General features: G+C 43.9%; 1 protein-coding gene across 1 annotated transcript in view; it reads right to left on the bottom strand.

Annotated features, from left to right (window-relative positions):
• Positions 1–15,119, bottom strand: part of LOC143172012 (lens epithelium-derived growth factor-like) — a 57,634-nt gene extending 42,515 nt beyond the window's left edge. The window contains exons 1-3 of the mRNA XM_076361224.1: positions 15,048–15,119; positions 10,807–10,945; positions 514–630 (exon numbers count right to left, since the gene is read on the bottom strand). Coding sequence (XP_076217339.1) covers positions 514–630; positions 10,807–10,945; positions 15,048–15,088 — 297 coding nt within the window. The 5' untranslated portion in view covers positions 15,089–15,119. The remainder of the gene's footprint in view (positions 1–513; positions 631–10,806; positions 10,946–15,047) is intronic.
• Between the last annotated feature and the right edge of the window lie 8,692 nt (positions 15,120–23,811).

Genomic DNA, 23,811 nt, shown 5'->3' with positions numbered 1-23,811 from the left:
TTTGATAGGAGTATGAAAACCCTTACATGCATTCATATGAAGATTTGTAGTAATTTAAATTGACTCTTAAAAAAAAATCTATTTAGTGAAAGAGTAGTCTTTTAGCCTAGACAGAATCTAATGTTGTTGCAGTTTTTTCAGCCAAAATTGTCACAGAGCGCCCTACCTGTTCAAGCTATTAAACAGCCTTCAGAAAGAAATTGTGAAATACTAAATCTTGACAGTCATTTCCCCTTTCACTTAGCTGAAAACGCTGTGTAAGTTTTCATTAAGTGTATTCTGATTTAGAAAACTAGATCTGTAAAGTAATTCAGTTTCACAAATATTTACAGCACCTGAAAAGCACTACAGAAGGACAAAAATGTTGTTAGAATGTTCAAGCCTGAAAACAAGAAAAAAGAACAGTCACAACACTGACACACTGCTAATTTAAAGTAATTATGACTTTAGCAATACATTTTTAAACTTGAAAGATTTTCTGATAAAACAAGCCTAATTAATTTAGCCACTCACTTTGAAAATAACAGACTTCCTCCTTTTGGCTTCTCCTTTTTCTTCATTGCCCTCAGTAGGCTCTTGACAACTTTCACAAATAGTTTCTTTGACAGCACTGTTAACAGCTGGATGGGACTAAAATACAAAAACATCACACTTGAAATCTAAATACCTTCCTAAACTAGAGAATAATGATATTAAAAGTTGCACTGTATCTGAAGATCTAAGTAACCTCTGGTTAAAGCTGCAAGAATGTTAAAACATCTTATCTAATTTATTAATTCTCAATTTAAATTGAGAAGTGACAGTATTTTCATTATCTACCTTTCAAGCTCTCATGCACTAACAGCAGCTTATATTTAGGTTATAAATACTGCAGGGGAACATTTTCTGAAGTGCAATTTAATAAATGGAAAAGTTCTGAGTCAAACATGACTTGTCAGGATCTTTGGCCAAGAGATGAAGTTACACCGGAAATAAATTCCACCATGGGGTACCTTTTCCAAACATATGGCAAACTTCACAAGTGCATTCTCGTATATACCTATAAATGTAATAAAGCCAATCAGCAATTCATCATCAACAAATGCAAGAAACCAAAATCCACTATTTAAAAATTTTGTACAGTTTTTATTTTAAATAATACCAAAAAGCATGGTTAACCTTCTTCTTGGCCAAGAAATCCATTTTTTTTAATTAGCTGTCAATACTAAGTGAGCGCAGAAAGCAATAATTCTTTTCCTGAAAACATTAGTACGTTAACATTTCAAAAGCCTGAAGAATTAAAGGAAAAGACATGGAAGTAGAGGAGGAGAAGGCAAAAATACTATTTTTAATTAGATTATTTTATGAATAATGTTCTCATCATTAAATCTTAGCTCTTTTTAAATCTTAGCTTTTGCACAAAACTGGCAGAACTCCCTCAAGTCTTAATTTTTTCCTCCAGTTGAGAAAGTGGCTCTAAATTAAAACCCAAGCCACAAGCTCCCTTTTACCCTCCACCTCCCTAACAATTACAATTACCTCTGCAAAGTATAAATAATGCCTTTGGAACATTCTAGCTAGTTCTGTCAGCTGAACATAAAATGAAGCTCTCAAAGATCAAGACAAAGTATACTTAGGGAAGGGAGTTAAAAATAATAATAATAACAGCAATAAAAAATCTGTGAAATAAAAATTAATCATCCCCTACTAATGACTAATGTCTTATCCCTTTACTCTAAGCTCATCTCACATCCAAATTAAAAATTCAGTTATTCTGACATCTCAGTCTGAATATCCCACTATTAACTTATTCTGCATGTGGCCAGAGTTCTCTATTCACCCTTCATTTTCTGGACACTGGGGACAGCTACGTTGTCTTCCTTGCTACTGTCCCAAAAACTGTGCCTTCTCTAAGTAGGTACAAATTAAAAAAAAAAAACCAAAAACGTATATGTAGATCAAATAACATCTTTAATATGCATCTTTTCCTCTCCAACAACACAGCTAAAAACCTTGCCAGTCTAGTCATAACCACGTGTAGTGATTACTGCAATGTACTGGCTGTACACAGTCCCACTTTGAATACTGCTGGAAAAATCCATTTTCCTAGCTTGTCAGATTGTCCACATCACTTTTCCACTGACTCTTCATTCTCCATGAGAAACTGCATGCCTTTAGCTCTCAAGACCTTTCGCTGCCTACTTTCACCCTGTTTTGGACCCCTCCTCATCAGCTACTGAGGTCTCAGCTTCTGCCTCTGCCACTTTCAACCAATTTTGTTTCCTCATATGCTGCTCCCGAAATGAGCAAAAGCTTCCTCATAAATATCCATAAACCCACACAACTACCTTGCATCAAATTCTTATTTGAACCTATTTACCTTCCCCCACTAAGAAGAAAACAAAACAAAAAAACAGGTTAACTGTTAATTATGCCAGATGCAGAGATTATGGCCTATCAGGATGATGAACATGCTTCCATGTTTTTTTATGCTCCCTTCACCCATTGTTTTCTCTTCAGTTGTAAAGGGCTATCATTCTTTTCTGCAGTTGTAGAATGCCATATGCAATAAAGGTTTTTGTTTATGACTAGGGCTGCTGGGTGCTACTGCAGTGAGGACTGAAATTCTTACAACTTTACTTCACAAGGAAATGGTGAAAAAGTATACTGACTCCTTTTCTCCAAATAGGGAAAAGTACATGTCCCTTGTTAATACAGTCTTTCTCCACTGCCATGAGTGGATCAGCACCTTTCTGTATATGTAAGCAGAGAAAATACTCGTCCAGAAGAGAATATCTGATCTGCTGGTCTTACTTCGGAAACTCACTCTTTCTTTAGCCGTATTCTCCTTTAAACTAGGCACACAGTAACTAGAGAAGTCTTGTGAAGCAGAGATTGCCAATGCAAAAAGAATATCTAGTATTTCACATGAAAGTAATGAGGAACATTCAGAGAGACCAATTTTTCTTATTTGTATTACAGTATTATCCAGAGACCCTAGATTGTGATCAAGGTCCACACAAATGGCCTGTAGTCTTTACAATGTTCTGAGCAGGTAAGTATAAACAAAATAAGCAGGAAGAGGACAATTTCTTTGTCTTTAGAGTAACTTTGGGGCTTCTGATGGATGGATGGCTATAATTTAAGCCCAAAAGGTTTATCAGGAGTATATGAAACGGGATCACTGACAGACGAGGATTGATTCAAGCAGGCTATGTGACAATTTTGGTGGTAATAAGATGCAACATTGCTTCCAATAAATATAAGGGAGGAAAATACAGTACACTAAGATATCCCATAATGAAATGTTGTCGTGATATTTGTGGAGAGCAAGTACTTGCAGCTTAAAAGGTGTGACAGATGCACCCGCTCTGAGTGAGTGAACAGTACTTTGGTTCAGGCATCACTGACAAGCAGGCCTGACTGAAATCAGCCTTGCTGTGCAAACCATGAGAACTGTGCTAGGCCACATCTTCTCAGGAACTAAGGAATCTAGGCCATGTCTTATCAGGAGCCAACAATACCAGCCCGAGCTGGGACTAGCCAAAATTAACACTGCTACAGCTGCACACCTGCACATACACCAAAGGGGTGGGGGTTGACTACGAGTCAATCACTTTACGCTATAAAAATCTGTAGCCCCTCCGAGCCCATTGAACTCTCCTGTATGGCAGCAGGCTGCACGGTGGCGATCTCCCCCTTGAGCAGGGACGCCTCTCAAGGTTACTACTCGAAGTTGAGAGACCCCTTACCTGGCATCTGATATCTATAACAAGGTAAGTGACATTTTACATTAGGCCTAAAAGTATATTGTATGCTAGCGACATTTATATATATCCACCTATAGCTTAATTATTAGAAGTGTAGTAAGTAGTAGAGTGTTTGACCGCTAAATCATTGTCTAAATTATCATTTAAATCATCATTCAAACCATTGTCAAATCATTGTTAAATCACTGTTTAGCTAACATTCGATTATTGCTTAACCACCATTTGATTGCCATTTGATTTTCATTCAGTCATTGATTAATTACCATTTGATCATCGTTTGATCATTAATATAACCCTTTTAGTCAACCCCATAACGATGACTTCTTTTAATAATTCACCTGCGACAAAAATTGGCATAGTCGGCAGGATGGCGGATTCAATCACTGACTACTTACGGAGGCACGGAGTTAACCCTTCACCAAAATTTTCGGATGATTGGGCGTGGCAAAAGCGGGATAATTGGAGTAAGAGAAAAGAACAGTTAAACCTTGTAAGAGGGAAACTGAAAGATGGTAAAGAGAAGGGAATAATATGCAAAATGTTGGGAACGTGTTTGGGAGCTGCATATCAGTATAAGAAATGTAAAGAACAGGAAATGGGAGTGTTACAAGATGAGGTTGAACAAAGAAAGCGACAAGACATGCTGTTATCTCTGCGAATAGACCAATTGCAGAAACAACTGGGGGAAGAAAAAGAAAAACGCAGGAATTTAGAGGATAAACCAGAATTCATGAGAATTCGGGCCCCCAACTTTCCAGATCCTGTGAAAATTCGTAAGCTAATCGTTTCCCCAGAAGATTGGGACGGAGATATTTGGGAGGACCCCGATCAAGAACTTAGTGATGAGAGTGAATTAGATGAATCAGAATTTAAGGTAGCCCCTATTATTAAAACTGAGATATCTGCTGGACCTCAAGGGGGCAACCAGAGAGATACCATAAAGACCATTCCATGGGACCCCCTTCAACTGGCCAATCTGCACAAAAAATATGGGTGGAAGCCTGGCGAAAGCGAGACTGAATATCTGTGGCATGTCTCCTTAACTGGAGGTGATCATATTATGTTAGATCAAAGCGAAGCGGATGGCTTTTGGGGACCAGGAGTGTTCCTGAATGAGGGACCAGCCCCTAACACTGAACCACACTCTATTACGCGGCAAGTAGCGTATTGGGCAGGGGGCATAGACCCTCGGGATAGAGGGGAGCCCACTGCTATACCAATAAGATCATTAAGCGAACTTTCTACTGCTGTTACAAAAGCAGCCTGCCTTCAGGCTATGAACGACAGGGGTGCATATGGTAATTACCCTATCCCTGCCCCTGTAGACCCCCAAGCCATGAGACCACTGATAAGGGGAGCCCCTGCTGTTTTAAAATTGTAGCTCATTGCAAAAAGGGATGAAATAAGACAAAACATAGAACATAACGCTCAGGAGGGTCAGGACAGCCAACCCGGCCTCTGATCCATCCCGACCTGGGCAGATTTGATGCATGGCATTGTAAATCATAGTCGAGAAATGGGGTGGGACGAACCGACACCAGCAGGGCAATCCCGAGCTGACGCAGACAGCAGATGGATCCGGCAAGTAAAACAGACTCCCCAGAAGCCCCGACACTTTTCCCAATCTCATAAACCCTGTGATGGAAGCTTATCAATGAGATAACACAGATGGCCCTCATATTTATGTTCCAATCGGCCCCCAAAGACAACTAGTGAAATCTTTAACTGACACAGGAGCTCAAATTTCAATACTTTCAAATTTGGATGCCCACAGAATTAACGTTAAGCCCGGCCGACAAAGGGTTAAAATAATAGGATTTACTGGCAAAAGTGAAATATGCCCCATAGCTAAAGTAAACTTGTTATTGCAAGGGGAGAAAAGAATATCAAGACATCAATTAGCAGTAGTTTCAGGGAAGGAAAATGTTTTAGGCTTTGATGTATTACAAGGACGAGTTTGGAAACTGCCGGATGGTAGTGTTTGGTCTTTTGGCTGCCTGGAGTGTACTTGGTTAGCTGAGTGAAAATTAGCAGCTACCCGTGGGTGTCAGTGAATTGGCATAGTTTGCTTGCTGCGAGCTGCATTCATGCTGCCTGACTCAAAAATAACTAATGTCCCTCAGTATCCTATCTCTGCAGCTGACCGGACGGGTATTGTGGAGGTCATAGTTGACCTAGAAAAAGACACATTATCTCCCGAACACAGTCCCCATATAATTCCCCAGTTAAAAAAACAGACGGGAGATGGAGCTTAACCACAGACTATAGAAAGTTAAATGCAAACACTGCTCCTCTTAGGGCCGCTGTCCCGAACATTGCTACATTAACTGCCACCCTCCAAGCTGCCGCTCACCCCTGGATGGCGATACTAGATGTAAAAGATATGTTCTTTATAGTGCCGCTGCAGGAGGAGGATAAAAGAAAATTTGCTTTTACCTGGGATGGGATAAAATTTACTTTTAACGGACTTCCTCAGGGCTGTAAGCATTCATAGAATCACAGAATCATTTAGGTTGGAAAAGACCTTTAAGATCATCGAGTCCAACCGTAAACCTAACACTGCCAAGTCCACCACTAAACCATGTCCCTAAGCGCCAAGTCTACATATCTTTTAAATACCTCCAGGGATGGTGACTCAACCACTTCCCTGGGCAGCCTGCTCCAGTGCTTGATAACCCTTTCAGCGACAAAATTTTTCCTAATATCCAATCTAAACCTCCTCTGGTGCAACTTGAGGCCGTTTCCTCTTGTCCTATCACTTGTTACTTAGGAAAAGAGACCGACAACCACCTCATTACAACCTCCTTTCAGGTAGTTGCAGAGAGCGATAAGGTCTCCCCTGAGCCTCCTTTTCTCCAGACTAAACAACCCCAGTTCCCTCAGCCGCTCCTCATAAGACACGTTCTCCAGACCCTTCACCAGCTTTGTTGTTCTTCTTTGGACGTGCTTGTGGCGGGTTGACCCTGGCTGGATGCCAGGTGCCCACCAAGCCGCTCTATCAGCTGACCCTCCTCAGCTGGACAGGGGGAGAAAAATATGACGAAAGGCTCGTGGGTCGAGATAAGGACAGGGAGATCACTCAGCAATTACTGTCACAGGCAAAACAGACTCGACTTGGGGAAATTAATTTAATTTATTACCAATCAAATCAGAGTAGGGTAATGAGAAATAAAACCAAATCTTAAAACACCTTCCCCCCACCCCTCCCTTCTTCCCGGGTGCAACTTCACTCCCAATTTCTCTACCTCCTCCCCCCGAGCGGCACAGGGTGACAGGGAATGGGGGTTGCAGTCAGTTCATCACACGTTGTCTCTGCCGCTCCTTCCTCCTCACGCTCTTCCCCTGCTCCAGCGTGAGGTCCCTCCCACGGGCTGCAGTTCTTCAAGAACTGCTCCAGCATGGGTCCTTTCCACGGGGTCACAAGTCCTGCCAGCAAACCTGCTGCGGTGTGGGCTCCTCTCTCTACGGGGCCACAGGTCCTGCCAGGAGCTTGCTCCAGCCTGGGCTCTCCATGGGGTCACAGTCTCCTTTGGGCGCATCCACCTGCTCTGGCGTGGGGTCCTCCATGGGCTGCAGTTGGATATCTGCTCCACCATTGACCTCCATGGGCTGCAGGGGGACAACCTGCTTCACCATGGTCTTTACCAGGGGCTGCAGGGGAATCTCTGCTCCGGTGCCTGGAGCACCTCCTCCCCCTCCTTCTTCACTGACCTTGGTGTCTGCAGAGTTGTTTCACATATTCTCACTCCTCTCTCCCAGCTGCTGTTGCACAGCAGTTTTTACCCCTTCTTAAATATGTTATCACAGAGGTGCTACCACCGTCGCTGATTGGCTCAGCCTTGGCCAGCGGCGGATCCGTCTTGGAGCCGGCTGGCATTGGCTCTATCGGATATAGGGGAAGCTTCTAGCAGCTTCTCACAGAAGCCACCCCTGTAGCCCCCCCCACTACCAAAACCTTGCCACGCAAACCCAATACAGTGCTCCAGTACCTCAATGTCTTTCTCGTAGTGAGGGGCCCAAAACTGAACACAGTAGTCGAGGCGCGGCCTCACCAGTGCCGAGTACAGGGGCACGATCACTTCCCTACTCCTGCTGGCCACACTATTTCACCCACTATAGCTCAGTGGAGCTAAACATCGCATTAGTGCTAGGTGGATATATCTTAGCTATTAATTAAAAGGGGCAACCAGTCCGGAGTCACCCTGTGATGCCCATGCCCCCATGTAGCGGGACACAAGGGAGCAATAACTGTGCAGAAACGGGGGACAGGATGGAGCGAAGGCCCCATAGCTCTCGCCTGTTTGGACACGGTCATCCTTGAATATGTCCTCGCTTGATAAGTCTGCCTCTGCCACACCTCTCGCAAATCTTAGTGAAACTTATGCCCATGCCCCCATGCAGCGGGACACAAGGGAGCAATGACTGTGCAGAAATGGGGGACAGGATGGAGCGAAGGCCCCATAGCTCTCGCCTGTTCGGACACTGTCATCCTTGATAAGCCTGCCTCTGCCACACCTCTCACAGTCCTGAGGCCTAAACTTATGTCAAGGGCCTAAAGACTCAGGCTCTGAAACACATTTGAATGCACTGAGAGAGAAAACCTAAGGCGGGGAAATGAAAGGAGGACCTCGCCTGCATAAAGTAACACCAACTTGTGATACTGAGCACTTAGTTTAGTGATTTAGCAGTTACGGCTCCTCATTGTTAAAATAAGAGGGAAGGGGAGAAGAGGGCGCATTTGAGTAAAAGATAAGACCCAACCAAGGGCTTATCTACCGAGACCATGTGGCAACAAAAGCACAAAAGGATGCGGACTGGAGGAGGCTCCTTGGAGCTCCCTCTCAGCTGGACTGAGATCCCCGAACCGTCTGTGACCATCAGCTTGATCCTTATCGACAGGTCGTATTACCCTCCCTGTGTATGTGGTTGTGTCATGTTATGTGTTACTATTTCATGAACCTGTATGCTTGCTTAAGGATTCTGGCTCTCATAATAAACTGTCACCATATAGTACCCGCCTGACTGTGGAGTCTGAGTAGTGGTCGTTTTCCCCCCCTTCTTTTGGTACTATACGGTGCATGACACACCCCGCCGAGACTTGTGTTATTTTCTCTTTCCATAAACGGTACCAGGAATGCTACCAGAATGCCTCCCTTGGAGATCGGATTGATCCTTGGAGGAATATTCATCTTTCTTGCAGGAGCAATCATCGCCAACGTGAACCGTATCTGGTTTACACCACAACAAGCCTGACACACGGGGTGGAGGCCCTCACTTCTTTTATTTGTGCTAATCAATACGGTAACTGTAGTACATTCTGCACCGTACATGTTTAAAATTGTTGGAAATACAGGAATATTGGGAGAACCAACACAAAACCTAACAATGGCAATCACTGGTGATCACACAATAGTAAAGGCAAATAAGAGTCACCTTATTTCTGTTACACCAGGTGACAGAATCTCTATTGAATGTAATGTGACAAATTATTCAAAGGGAAACACTTATGTGGTCGTCTTTTATTTGTGCTAATCAATACGGTAACTGTAGTACATTCTGCACCATACATGTTTAAAATTGCTGGAAATACAGGAATATTGGGAGAACCAAAAATAAAAAATAAGAATAAAAGCTCCATAAAGTCAAAGGTACTATACAGACACATTTGAAAATTAAGATGTTTAGAACTTGATATGCACTGTGCCAGTTTATTTTAAAAAATGTTCAACTTTTAATAGCTTGTATTGGGTTTATGTGGCAAGGTTTTGGTAGCAGGGGGTGGGGCTGCAGGTGTGGCTTCTGTGAGAAGAGATCAGGAGCTGCCCCCGTGTCAGACAGAGCCAGTTCCAGCTGGCTCCAAAATGGACCTGCCGCTGGCCAAAGCTGAGCCAATCAGCAATGTTGGTAGCGCCTCTGTGATAACATATTTAAGAAAGGGTAAAACATGCTACACAGCAGCTGTGAAAGAGAGGAATGAGAAAAATGTGAGAGAGAGATACAACTATGCAGACACCAAGGTCAGTGAACAAGGAGGAGGAGGAGGAGGTGCTCCAGGCGCCGGAGCAGAGATTCCCCTGCAGCCCATGGAGAAGACCAAGGTGAAGCAGGTTGTCCCCCTGTAGCCTATGGAAGACCACATGAGAGCAGATATCCACACAGCAGCCCGTGGAGGACCCCACACCGGAGCAGGTGGATATGCCCTGAAGGAAGCTGCAGCCCATGGAGAGCCCACACTGGAGCAGGCTTCTGGCAGGAACTGCGGCCCATCCAGAGGAGCCTACGCAGGAGCAGTCTGTTCCTGATGGTCTGTATACCGTGGAAAGGATCCACGCTGGAGCAGTTTGTGAAGGACTGTATCCTGTGGGAGGGACCCCATGCAGGAGCAGAACACCGTGAGGAGGAAGGAGCAGCAGAGACAAAGCGTTATGAACTGGCCGCAACCCCTATTCCCCATCTCCCCAGCACCACTTGTGGGGGGGAGGAGGTATAAGATTTAGCAGTGAAGTTGAGCCTGGGAAGAAGGGAGGGGTGGGGGGAAGGTGGTTTCAGTTTTGTCTTTGTTTCTCACTATCCTACTCTATATTTAATTGGCAATAAATTAAATTGATCTTCCCCAAGTCGAGTCTGTTTTGCCCGTGACGGTAATTGGTGAGCGAACTCCCTGTCTTTATCTTGACCCACGAGCTTTTTTTCATTTTATTTTCTCCCCCTGTCCTGCTGAGGAGGGGGAGTGACAGAACAGCTTGGTGGGCATCTGGTGGTCAGCCAAGGTTAACCCACCACATAACTTTATCCTTGTGTCCTGAAACTATTAACATGATCTCTCCTTAACTTTACTATAATAAAATGGCACCCCCAATTATATAGAAGAGCAATTTTCTCTTATTTTGCTGAAAAATTGAGGTAAACTGTAAATAACAATAGCAACATTAGTCCAACTTGCAACTCAGTGATGCAGATCAATAAATTTTTCCCCTATAGCAGCCAAGCCATCATTGCTTTTTTACAACAATATGACAAAACAGATTAAAGTATTCACAGACTATGAATCACTTACCTGCTGATGAGAGAATTTCACTTTGGGATTGTTGTCAATTTCCCATAATCCTTCATTAAAGCCTTTTCTTTTATTTGGTTTGCCATATTTTTCTTTATTTTCATAATAAGGGAATATATCCTTTGGTCCCAAGAATGCCCTTCAAGAGATGAAAACATTAGTTACCAGAAACATCACATTTTTAAATTGCTACTCTTCAAATTAACTTTAGTACCAGATATTATAAAAAAAAAAAATCATTAATGAGGCATCTGAAGTGATATTCTGTAATCAGCAAAGTGCTGCTACTGAAGCATCTTTAGTCTTCTAAACTTTTGCTTTCATCAAACCCAGTCTTCCATTAGTACTACCACACTCACTGCTCTCTCCTAGGTGTTGAGTGTCCAGGCAAGAAACAGTCAATGCTATGTCTTGAATGTTATGTCTTGTTAAGATCACAGCTGACAGAGCCACCCACCACTGTCAAACAATGATTAAAAACTGAGCAGCTGACTGATGTACAGAAAGAGCCATTGCTTCCTTAGCAAACCAAGCTAAAATGTTAAAAAATAAAGATTCCTTAAATCCTGGAAACATAATGCAAGATAACGAGTACGAGTATAAGAAGATATGGCTTCAAGCCAAAGAAAAATCTTTCAAAATTATTAAATTAAAACCAATATGTCTGGGATGACAAAACAAAGTTGGGATAGAATGATTGCCTAGATCTTTGTAAGAATGCTATATAGTTTATCCTGAAAGACATGGAAGTCTAACCAAAAAAATATACAACTTTATTAAATGTTTTACATTAAATGCTCAACGTTTCTGTCTTTAAGTATCTTTTATATCTGAATGAAAAGCAGCTTATCAAGAAAATGATAAAGATAATTTTGCTGTTCAAAGATACTTAAAAAGACCTAAAACCTTTGCTTAAGTTAATAGTGTTTTGAAATGAGGTGGCACAGAGTTGGAAACAAACTTACAATTTTTGTATATTCTGTTCTTTAATTGATTAGCTTTTTTTAGTTTAAGTGTGAAGAGAGAGATACTCAATAATTTGGCTAGTAGAAGTGTTAAATTGCTCCTTATTTTAAATTTCTTCTCCATGCCTACTCATAAAAAGAAATATGAAAAGAAAAATTAATCTACTCTCAGTATCTGGGGCTTAAAACTGCTTCTTTTTATCTTTGTTTTCATCTACAGAAACTGGCCTCCCCTAAGGCAGGCAAAAAATCCTCCCCCTAAAACCCATACATTATTATCCGTAGTGCAAGATGCACAACCATGGCTATTAGACTGGCACCTTTTCCCACAAATTGCAGTATCTACACTGTAATTTTTTCTAAGACAGACCTGGGAAAACAAGGTAATAAAGTACTAAACACCAATATTCTACTTTGTACTGCAGAACATCAAGGCACATGAAGTTTCTGCTGTAGTACCATGTCCTCTAGAGTTAGGATTTCATAGTAGCAATCCAACTGCTGTTAATAGCAAAACAGAAAACCTCAGTGACCAACGTTCTCATTTTCACCCCTGTGCCTAGATCCAGCTCTGTCTGACAAAGTATAAATCTAAGACCCAATTGTTTGAATTGAAGATGCTGCTACTGTTTTTATGAGATAGTTTATGGTAAAGTTCAAACAAACAAAAAACCCCCTAAGTTTCATTTCCCCATTTTTTTCATCATCCCTATAATGAAGTATTTGAGACTTACTCCCTATTCATTTAGATAAGATAAAGAGAAGTTGCAAGTCATCTAGGAAGCTTAAGCATTTCCTACTCCAGTAGCATAAAACAATCTAATCTTTCACAGTGGCTATCATCCATCTCTTTGCAGAAGATTGTTAGAGAGCATCCAGCCAGGGATCCACACACTCGCAAAGCCTACTTAACCAGAGCAAAAGGGGGGATGGGGGGAAGAGAGAAAGACAGACCAGAGGAAAGAGAAAACATTGCTTCTTTTCTTTCCTTTGCTCTGAAAGGAAGCATTTTTCCACAGTTGCAAGTCTCTACCCACACTGTTCAGACTTGGAGAAATACTAGAAATTAGCTACCTTGCTAAGGTCATGTAGCTTACTGGGTTTTTGCAGTTAAATCCCCATACACAAGAAGGAGAAAAGGTCAAGGAAACCTAAACAGGACAGATATCACCCTGACGTATAGGGTCCAGCATCTTGAGTCCAGAGTATGACCTTCTGCCTACCTGTGACTAGCTAAAATTTGTGCTTATGTCATTTACTCACATAAGAAAGTCACATAAAGCTTTGTTAAAATACAAATATCTAGTTTATATCTAGTTTTCCTTTAGAAAAGGGTAATATTTCTAAAACAAGATGACAGCTGGCAAATATCTTGAAAAGAAGAAATTGGCTCTTAGGGTTTTGTTGGTTTGGTTTTTTTTTTCAAGAATATCAAGAAGCCACAAATTTAGTTTTTGGTGAAGCTCAGAAGAAAGCAACAATGAAAATCAAAGTACAAGCTTATACTAGGATCACTGAGGTTGGAAGGCAACACCTCTGGAGATCGTCTAGTCCAGCCCCCCGTACTCAAAGCAAAGTCAACTAGAGCAGGTTGCTCAGGGCCATGCCCAGTCAGGTTTCAAGCATCTCCGAGGATGGAGATCCCACAACCTCTCTGGGCCACCTGTTCCAGAAGAAAGGAAGTACTTTGCAACACTGTAAGATATGAGAGGCACAGATTCAAAAACATTTTTCAAAGTTATATTCTAAAGAAAATATTTGAGAACTTTGAAATACAGTAGCCCTGAGTCTACCACATCACTAAACCCAGATTTCAGTAAAACTGCTTTGTATGAGTATCAAAGAGTGGGTACAAGGTTTCAAATTTGCCAATAATCTACATGATTTCAGAACCTAAGTCACATTTGAAAAAAGGTCATTGTGCTTCTCAAAATTCTACAGAAACTTTTAAGATTACATATAAATTCATTTCTTTATACCCTACACTTGATCTGTGTTCCTGAATACATCTTCAGGAATGACAGTAAAAACAAGTAGTGCAATCCAGAATGGCATACGTTAAAAAGGAGAGAAGTAAAAGGGTGCTTTATTTTAACTGTCAAAACATCCTGAAAAGGGTACAAACCTACTGAACAGTATAAAGCAAGGACAAAAAAGGGGGGAGAACAGAATTCAAACTTTGCTTCCTCTCCCCACAAACCCACAAAAAATAATTGAGCCTATATAGAACTATATGGAGTGATGTGAACAGTCAATGAAATGCATGGTTATAGGAGCCAAACATGCACAAAGCTCATTGACAGAGAAGTCACTTCTTAAAAAGAGTCAAATAGAAAGTAGAGTCAGTGAGAGCTGATAGTGCTTTCTTTTTAATTCATCAGAATACTGTATTTTCTCTACCACATTTATTTTTAAAGATAGGTAGGAAGTACCACCTTAGAGAGATTTTTATAGATTTCTTAATGGTCTGAAGGAGGACAAAAAAAGCTTTCTGCAAGCTGTACAAGAAATGAAACAATTATACAGACAACAACTAGCTCTGTGACCTGCTTTACAATACTATTTGCAGCTTATTAAAAAAAGGGAATAAAACCAGCATTTCCCCCACAAGTCAAACAGGAAATTAACACTGAATTAAGGATCTCTGTAATCTACAGTAGAACAACATCATGAAGTAGCATGACAAATTTCACTATAATAGTCAGAATAGCATAAAAACATATTTAGAAGTGGGAAAAATCAAGTCCTTTCAAAGGAAACGTTACGTTCCATTGCAAAATGTTAGTGTTATCAAAAATATTTGTCTTTCTTGGATACTTCACATGAAACTAACTGGGGTGAGACCTTGGGCTTCAAATGCACCTCTTCACTTTTTCTCAAACCTTCCCCCTCTCCCCCTCAAAGGACTCAAATACTACTTATTCCATAGTTTTCAGCTTTATTTCATTTTCCTTTAGAACACAGTTTTGAGGATACACGGGACTATAGTTAAAAACTCGTACAAAAGAAAGGAAGATATGTCAATCATACCACGTTGGGTAGGCTCTTGCTTTTTTACTGAGCAGGAAAAAGTCCATGCTGCAGGGAATAGTAGACTATAACCACACCATTTCACAGCAAATGTGGAAAGCAAGCTGCCTATCTTGGCACTAGAGATTAAGAAAATATAGTCTGCCACTGAATCACATAATTTTCAAACACACAATGCAAACTGTTAAGCTACTGTTAAGACATCCTGCAATGAAAACAACATGCCCTTTAATCTAAAGGACTTACGTCTCATGAGTGCCAAAAAAGAAAATAGGCATTTTATTCATAGGAGGTTTTACTGCTCCATCTGGAATTTCATCCACCTAAGAGAAAGAGAGACTAGAATTAAAGTTTAGTAACAACTAAAAACACTCTAGGGGAAAACACTTAAGTGTTAAGTATTAACCTGAAGAAACAAAATACTGTTGAAAAAGTGAAAGAGATTTGAACAAAACAAGACTCAAGGATTATATATAAAAAAACCCTAAAGAAGCAAGTGATATTTGTAAGGGTATGTAGAAGGAGAGTGCTCCTTTAAGGGTATCTGGTCAAGGACCTTTTCAATGCAAAAAAGGTAAAATAAGAAAAGGAGGAAGCCATAAACAAGAATATACAGGGACACAAACCTGACAAAGAAATAATAAGGGATACAGTGACCAGAACCAAACCTGTTCACTCACTCTAATTGTTAAGGATATGTGGAGTGTGAGAATGTTTATTCCAGCAAGGTTATCTAATCAGGGACCTTGTCAGTTGGGAAACTAAGGAAAAGGGGGAAGCCAGAAACAAAATATGCAGGGACACAGACCTGACAAAACAAACACGGAGAGAGTGAGAAGAAACAAACCTTGCCACTCACACTAATTGATGGGCTATCAAGAAACTACAGGCGCCACTTCCAGGAAGATCAACCTGGACTTTGCAACTAAGATTATAAACCAGGGGAGATCCTGGACACCAGACCGGGAGGGGTAAGGGAATTGATAGAACTATGCAAACCCATGAAAGGACATGTTGGGCAAACGGAGAGCAAGGAGAAACAAAGAGGGGGTGTCCTGGTTTCGTCTGGGATAGAGTTTATTTCCTTCCTAGTAGCTGGTATAGTGCTGTGTTTTGGATTTAGGATGAGAATAATGTTGATAACACACTGATGTTTTAGTTGTTGCTAAGTAGTGCTTACACTAGTCAAGGACTTTTCAGCTTCTCATGCCCTGCCAGCGAGAAGCTGGGAGGGGGCACAGCCAGGACAGCTGATCCAAACTGGCCAAAGCGATATTCCATACCATATGACATCATGCTCAGTATATAAACTGGGGGAAAGCTGGCCGGGGGAGGGGTGACCGCTGCTCGGGGACTGGCTGGGCATCGGTTGGCGGGTGGTGAGCAATTGCATTGTGCATCACTTGCTTTGTATATTCTTTTATCATTATTATTATTATTATTATTTCCCCTTCCTTTTCTGTCCTATTAAACTGTCTTTATCTCAACCCACAAATTTTACTTTTTTTTTTCTGATTCTCTCCCCCATCCCACTGGGGGTGGGTGGGGAGTGAGCGAACGGCTGTGTGGTGTTTAGCTGCCTGCCAGGTTAAACCACAACAGTGGGGTAGAAAGAAAGGGTTAAAAACAGGGCTGGTCAGTATGCTTGTCTAGCTGAGCCCTGTGCGTGACCACTGTAGTCTGTCCTATCTTCTTATTAAATCTTTCCTCAACTGTCTCTCTGTGTAATCTCACTCTCTATCCCATGTGTATGTTTGCTGCAAGGACTAAGTGCCAGCTACTGGAGTCAGACCGGGGGTGTAGGCGCACGTACTGGGTTTACATATCAAGGTTTTGGTAGCAGGGGGTGGGGGATGCAGGGGTGACCTCTGTGAGAAAATGAGCAGCTCTTGTGCCAGACAGAGCCAGTTCCATCCACCTCCAAAAAGGCCCGCTGCTGGCCAAAACTGAGCCAGTCAGCAACGGCGGTGGCGGCTCTGTGACAACATATTTAAGAAAGGGTAAAAAAGGCTGCACAACAGCAGCTGGGAGAGAGGAGTGAGAAAATGTGAGAGAAACAACTACGTAGACACCAAGGTCAGTGAAGAAGGAGGAGAAGGAGGTACTCCAGGTGCCAGAGCAGAGATTCCCCTGCAGCCTGTGCAGAAGACCAAGGTGATGCAGGTTGTCCCCCTGCAGCCCAATGAGGTCTATGGTGGAGCAGATATCCACACTGCAGCCTGTGGAGGACCCCACACCGGAGGAAGTGGATATACTCTGAAGGAAGCTGCAGCCTGTGGAGATCCCACACAGAAGCAGGCTCCTGGCAGGAACTGTGGCCCATGGAGAGGAGCCCATGCAGGAGCAGGTTGTCTGGCAGGAACTGTGGCCCATTGGGGATCCACGCTGGAGCAGTCTGTTCCTGAAGGACTGTACCCTGTGGAAAGGATCCATGTTGGTGCAGTTCTTGAAAGATTGTTTCCTGTGGGAGGGACCCCACACTGGAGCAGAGGTACAGTGTGAGGAGAAAGGAGCAGCAGAGATGAAGTGTTATGAACCGACTGCAACCCCCATTCCCCATCCCTCCTGTGCCACTTGTGGGTGGAGGAGGTAGAAGAGTTAGGAGTGAAGGTGAGTCTGGGAAGAAGGGGCGGGGTGGGGAAGGTGGTTTTAGTTTTGTTTTGTTTCTCACTATCCTACTCTATTTTTAATTGGTGGCAACAAATTAAATTAATTTCCCCAAGTCGAGTCTGTTTTGCCCGTGACGGTGACAGGTGAGAGATCTCCCTGTCCTTATCTTGATCCATGAGCTTTTTCATCTTATTTTCTCCCCCTGTCCTGCTGAGGAGGGCGAGTGAAAGAGCAGCTTGGTGGGTACCCGGCAGCCAGCCAACATTAACCCACCACACCCTGGCCTGTGGGTGGGGGTCTTGGCTGCCAGCCACTGGGGCGACATCAGGGTGAGTACCGAAAACCAGCTACTAGGAGGGATCAGCACGTGAGGCAAGTAAAAGGCTCAAAACCGGCGTCTGGAGCAGGACTGCAGGTCACAGCCCGTGTGCCTGCTGCCAGCTGCTGGGGGGGGGGGGGGGGGGGGGGGGGCGCGGCACAGTGTCTGTATCTTCCCAAAACTGGGTGTGCGTGGGGGGGGGGGGGGGGTGTGCGCGAGTGTAATTCACTAGCAAGCTTCAAGCTGGACTAGCTGGTGAGTAGGAAGCCCTGAGTCCAGTCAGGGGTATCACGTGGGTGGAGGGTCTGTGCTGGTATGCCCAGGGGAACTTGTGAATGTGGAGTGCCTGTGGGACGAGCGTGTGAGCGCGTGCCTGTTTGTGTTTACTAGCAAGCATTACGCTGGATAGCCGGCTAGTAGAGAACCCATGAAGGAGGTAAGAGGGCCTAGGATTGGGGCAGGAATGCCAGTACTAGGGGAATTATTTAGATTTAGATTAGATTAAAGATTTAGACTAGATATAAGGAAGAAATTTTTTACGCTGAGGGTGGTGAAACACTGGAATAGGTTGCCCAGAGAGGTGGTGGATGCCCCATCCTTGGAAACATTCAAGGTCAGGTTGGACGGGGTCTGAGCAACCTGATCTAGTTGAAGGTGTCCCTGCCCACGGCAGGGGGCTTGGACTAGATGACCTTTAGAGGTCCCTTCCAACCCAAACTATTCTATGCTTCTATGATTCTGTGAACAAGCAAATGTGCGCGTGCTTATGAATCTAGTGTCGTGTATGTGCCTTCACTAGTTGAATTTCTATCTCTACCAGCGATAGAGGAGAAAGAAGGGGACTTGGCTGTCTTTGTTTTATGCGAGTCCTATATGTAGGTGCTGTTGAAGGCAGCGCCTTGTCTGTGGCAGTCTGTGTAGCCAGCTGTGTCTGTGTCCTCTGTGTGTGTCTCTGGGATATGTGCTCAGCTTCACTACTGGTTGAACTTGCAAATGGGAAAGCAGCAGCCTCATCCCTCAGCCTGGGCAGAAACCCTGGGTTCACCGGACTGGGCTCCAGCAGACAAGCAAGAGGGAGTCCTGGGCTGGAGAAGGCGGCTGCACCCATAACATCCTTTAACAATACTAACAACTGTTAAAAAAGAAAATAGCATCAACAATTTTCAAATTACCATTTACTTAAAGAAAGGATGGAGTACAGGTAAAAAGCAGTATTCAGTTCCTCCCAAATATCACCTCCTCCTCACCATAATCTATAACAACACTTCCTGTTCCCATACCCAGCTGATGACTTACCCGAGCCCAAATGTCATATGTTATGAAAAATATAGAAGCTGTTTCGGTTTTAGTTTTTTGGGTTTTTTGTTTTTGTTTGTTTTGTTTTGTTTTTTTTTATAATTCTAACCTCTGAATATTTTGTCTACAAGCCTGCAACCATGAACTCAAGTAAAGTGCTCACCGAACTTGTCATCACAGAATGTCAAACTCACAGAGTGGTTGAGGTTGGAAGGGACCTCCGGAGGTCATCTGGTCCAAATCCCCTGCTCAAGCAAGGCCACCTAGAGCTGTTTGCCAAGGACCATGTCCAGATGGCTTTTGAATATCTCCAAGGAGGGAGACTCCACAACCTCTCTGGGCAACCTGTTACAGTGCCCAGTCACCCTCACAGTAAAAAAAGTGTTTCTTGATGCTCAGACAGAACCTCCTGTGTTTCAGTTTGCACCCGTTGCCTCTGGTCCTGTCACTGGGCACCACTGAAAAGAGCCTGGCTCCGTCCTCTTTGCACCCTCCCTTCAGGTATTTGTATACATTGATGAGATTCCCCCCCATGGGCCTTCTCTTCTCTAGGCTAAACATCATCTTCTTTGTGGCCCTTCGCTGGACTCTCTTCAGTATGTCCATGTCTCTCTCGTACTGGGGAGCCCGGAACTAGACACAGGACTCCAGGTGTGGTCTCACCAGTGCTGACTAGAGGGAAAGGATCACCTCCCTCGACCTGCTGGCAATACTTTGCCTGATGCAGCCCAGGATACCATTTGCCTTCTTTGCAGCAAGGGCATACTGCTGGCTCATGTTCAACTTGGTGTCCACCAGGACCCCTAGGTCCTTTTCTGCAAAGCTGCTTTCCAGCTGGGTGGCCCCCAGCATGTATGAGTGCATGGGGTTCTTCCTCCCCAGGTGCAGGACTTGGCACTTCCCCTTGTTGAACCTCATGAGGTTCCTGTCAGCCCATTTCTCCAGCCCCTCCGGATGGTAGCACGACCCTCTGGCACATCAGCCACTCTTCCCAGTTTTGTGTCATCTGCAAACTTGCTGAGGGTACACTCTGTCACATTGTCCAGGTCATTAATGAAGGTGTTGAACAGGATCAGACCCAGTATTTACCTCTGGGGTACGCTGCTAGTTACTGGCCTCCAACTAGACTCTGTGCCACTGATTACCATGCTCTGGGCCTGGCCGTTCAGCCAGTTTTCAATCCACCTCCCTGTCTGCTCATCCAGCCCATACATCAACAGCTTCTCTGTGAGGATCTTATGGAAGACAGTGTCAAAGGCCTTCCTGAAGTCGAGGTAGACAATAGTGACTGCTCTCCCCTCGTCTACCAGGCCAGTCATTTCATCGTAGAAGTTTATCAAGTTGGTCAAGCATTACTTCCCCTTGGTGAAGCTATGATGACTACTCCTGATGACTTTCTTGTCCTTCATGTGCCTGGAAGTGGTTCCCAGGATTAGCTGCTCCATCACTTTCCCAGAGATCGAGGTGAGGCTCACCAGCCTGTAGTTCCCTGGGTCCTCCTTCTAGCCCTTCTTGAAGACAGGAGTGACAACTGCTTTCTTCCAGTCCTCGGGCACCTCTCCCAATCACGATGATCAATCAAAGATTATCGAGAGTGGCCTCGCAATGACATCTGCCAGCTCCCTCAGCACTCGTGGGTGCATCCCATCAGGGCCTATGGATTTATGTACGTCCAGTTTGTTTAAATATTTCCTGACCTGATCCTCTTCCACCAAGGGTACATCTTCCTTGCTCCAGATTTTCCCCCTGGTCTCTGGGGCCTGGGATTCCTGAAGGCCAGTTTTGCCAGTAAAGACTGAAATTCATACTAAATTCATACCTCAGCCTTTTCCATGTCCTGTGTCACCAGGGCCCCTGCCCCATTCAGCAATGGGCCCACATTTTCCCTATTCTGCCTTTTGTCGCCTATGTACTTACAGAAGCCCTTCTTGTTGCCATTGACATCCCTGGCCAGATTCAATTCCATTTGGGCTTTATCTTTCCTAACCTCATCCCTGCATGCTCAGAGAATGTTTCTGTCTTCCTCCCAGGTTACTCATCCTTGCTTCCACCATCTGTATGCTTCCTTTTTGTGTTTGGGTTTGGCCAGGAGCTCCTCGTTCATCCACACAGGCCTCCTGGCATTTTTGCCTGACTTCCTACTCCTTGAGATTGGAGGTGATCCTTGAATATTAACCAGATTTCATGGGTCCCTCTTCCCTCCAGGGCCTTTTCCCACAGGACTCTTCCAAGCAGATCTTTGAAGATGCCAAAGTCTATTCTCCTGAAATCCAGGGTTGTGATTCTGCTTTTTGTTCTCCTCCCTCCTCTCGGGATCCTGAACTCCGCTATCTCATGATCGCTGCAGCCAAGGCTGCCTTCAACCTTCAGATCCCCAACGAGCCCCTCCTTGTTGGCGAGTATGACATCCAGCAAAGCACCTCTCCTCGTTGGCTCCTCTATCACTTGGGTCAGGAAGTTGTCATCTACGCAGTCCAGGAACCTCCCTGGATTGCTTATGCCCTGCTGTATTGTCCCTCCAGCAGATATCAGGGTTGTTGAAGACCCCCATAAGGACCAGGACCTCTGAACATGCAGCTGCTCCTAGCTGTCTGTAGAGGGCCTGATCCACTTGTTCTTCCTAGTCAGGTAGCCTGTAGCAGACATTGACTAGAACATCACCCTTACCTGTCTTCTCTTTATTCCTGACCCATTTAGGATCACTACAGGTGTTTTGTGTTTACATCACAGAAACTCTTCATTTGTTTGCTGGCATTGTGTACTCTTCATATAAGGAGTCTTATTTATCACTAGAATTTACACACACACACACACACCCACCCCAACCAAAATTTGAAAAAATAAACAATATCCTTCTCCTTTCCTTACCCCTCATTTTTCCTCCCATATATGTGGTGGGATTATTTTGTTCTGTGGAGGGAAACTTAACAGTAGTATGTGGAAGGGGAGTTTTCTTTCTCCTATTAATTTTATATTTAGGAATTCAGACTTTCTCAACAGAGGATGGGCAGATTCCTGGTTATTTAAGGATGTGATATGTATTTTTTATTCTTTAAACAAGTAAAGCATTTTTTAAATTTAATACAGGAAATGCAGATTTTATTCTAGGAAGGAGTGCTTGCCAACTTGGAAATACTTAAAGTATCAGGTATCTCTCATAATTAGAAAGTGAACTTTTAACTCCTTTGGAAAAGTTAAAAGCAAAGTAAACCCTCTTATACATTGGACAATGTAAAAGAGAATTTTTCCTTTTGGAAACTGTCTTACCACTGCAAGCTGAAAACTTTAGTTGCTACTTTCTTTAGAGGAAAGCTATCTTTCTTTTGGTGCCTATTCATTTTAGTGTTTATTTGGTTGCTGGTTTTTAAATGTTGTCTTCCGAAGTATTAAATAGTGTGCATGTGTGTGAGGGTTTTTTTTTAAAGCCAGATATGAAATTCTTGTTCTCCGATTTGCTTTATGATTCAGAAGAGTAATTGGCTACCAATAAAGTCAAATCCTTAAGATGATGTGTGTTAGAAGAAAATATATCATGCTGGATCCAACAGCCCGAGAGAGGTGAGGCTGCTGCCGCTCCATGTCCCCAGGTCCAATCAGTAACGAGACTGAAGGCGTATTCCCAGCAGGCACACCCACACAGAGCACACATATATACATGGCCAGCCACAAAGAGCAACACAGACAGACACTCAGAACACTCACGCAAACACAGACAGCGCCAACGGCCTCATCCTGCTCTCCTCTCTGGCTGAGCAAGATGGAGGTCCACTAGTGAGAACATATATACATATATACAAGGTGGATCCCTCCAGAAGCTGGGCTCAGACACTCGGTCTGCCCAGTAGCTGCCAGCTGTGCATGCATAATGGTTTGTACTAACAACTGGAGTAGGGCTGTGGCCTCGGGGGCTCATATGTCCAGGAGCCAGCAACTGAGGAGACTGGGATCCAGGGCCCCTCTCCCATCATTCCTAGTTTAAAGCCCTCCTTACCAGGTCAGAGGCACCCTAGCATACCAATTTCCCAGAAAGGCTTTTGGGGATTCCTCCATAATGGTGCCTTGTAGGTACTTCCTTGCTTACGTGCAAATGCTGGACGTGACGCTGCTTGAGTCCTGTTTTTTTGATTTTGTGATCCCTTCCTGTCACATTACTCCAGGCCCTTTGCTTATCAACCCTGTCTGACACTCCCTCACAGGGCTGCTAGTAACTCTCTCCCTCCCCCATCGTTCCTAGTTTAAAGCCCTCCTTACCAGGTTAGCCATCCTACTGGCAAAGATACCTTTGCCCCGCTTAGTGAGGTCGATCCCACCTCTCCCAAGCAGACGCTGATCTGCAAACTGGGTCCCATGGTCATAGAAACTGAAACCCTGTTGCTGACACCAGTTCCAGAACCAATTGTTGACATGCATTATCAGTGCCCTCCTCCTCACACCCTTTCCCCTCACCGGCAGGATTGAGAAGAACGCCACCTGGGCCCTCATGCCCTTAACTGCCACCTCCAGAGCTCTGTAGTCACTTTTGATACTCTCCAGGTTGCCCCTGGCAGTATCATTGGTGCCCACATGGAAGAACAGCAGCGGGTAGTAGTCAGAGGGCCAGACAAACTTAGGCAGTCCCTCCACAACATCCCAGATCCAGGCCCCCAGCCAGCAGCAAACCTCTCTTGTTGATAGGTCAGGTAGGCAGATGGGAGCCTCTGTCCCCTGCAGCAGGGAGTCACCCACTACTATCACTCGCTGCTTCTTCCTGGTGGTCTTGCATGGTTTAGGGTGAGGTGGCCCAGA

The sequence above is a fragment of the Aptenodytes patagonicus genome, chromosome W, assembly GCF_965638725.1.
Source record: "Aptenodytes patagonicus chromosome W, bAptPat1.pri.cur, whole genome shotgun sequence".
Lineage (NCBI taxonomy): Eukaryota > Metazoa > Chordata > Aves > Sphenisciformes > Spheniscidae > Aptenodytes > Aptenodytes patagonicus.
Note: the sequence above shows the minus strand (reverse complement) of the source record. Positions and strands in the feature narration are given on the sequence as shown.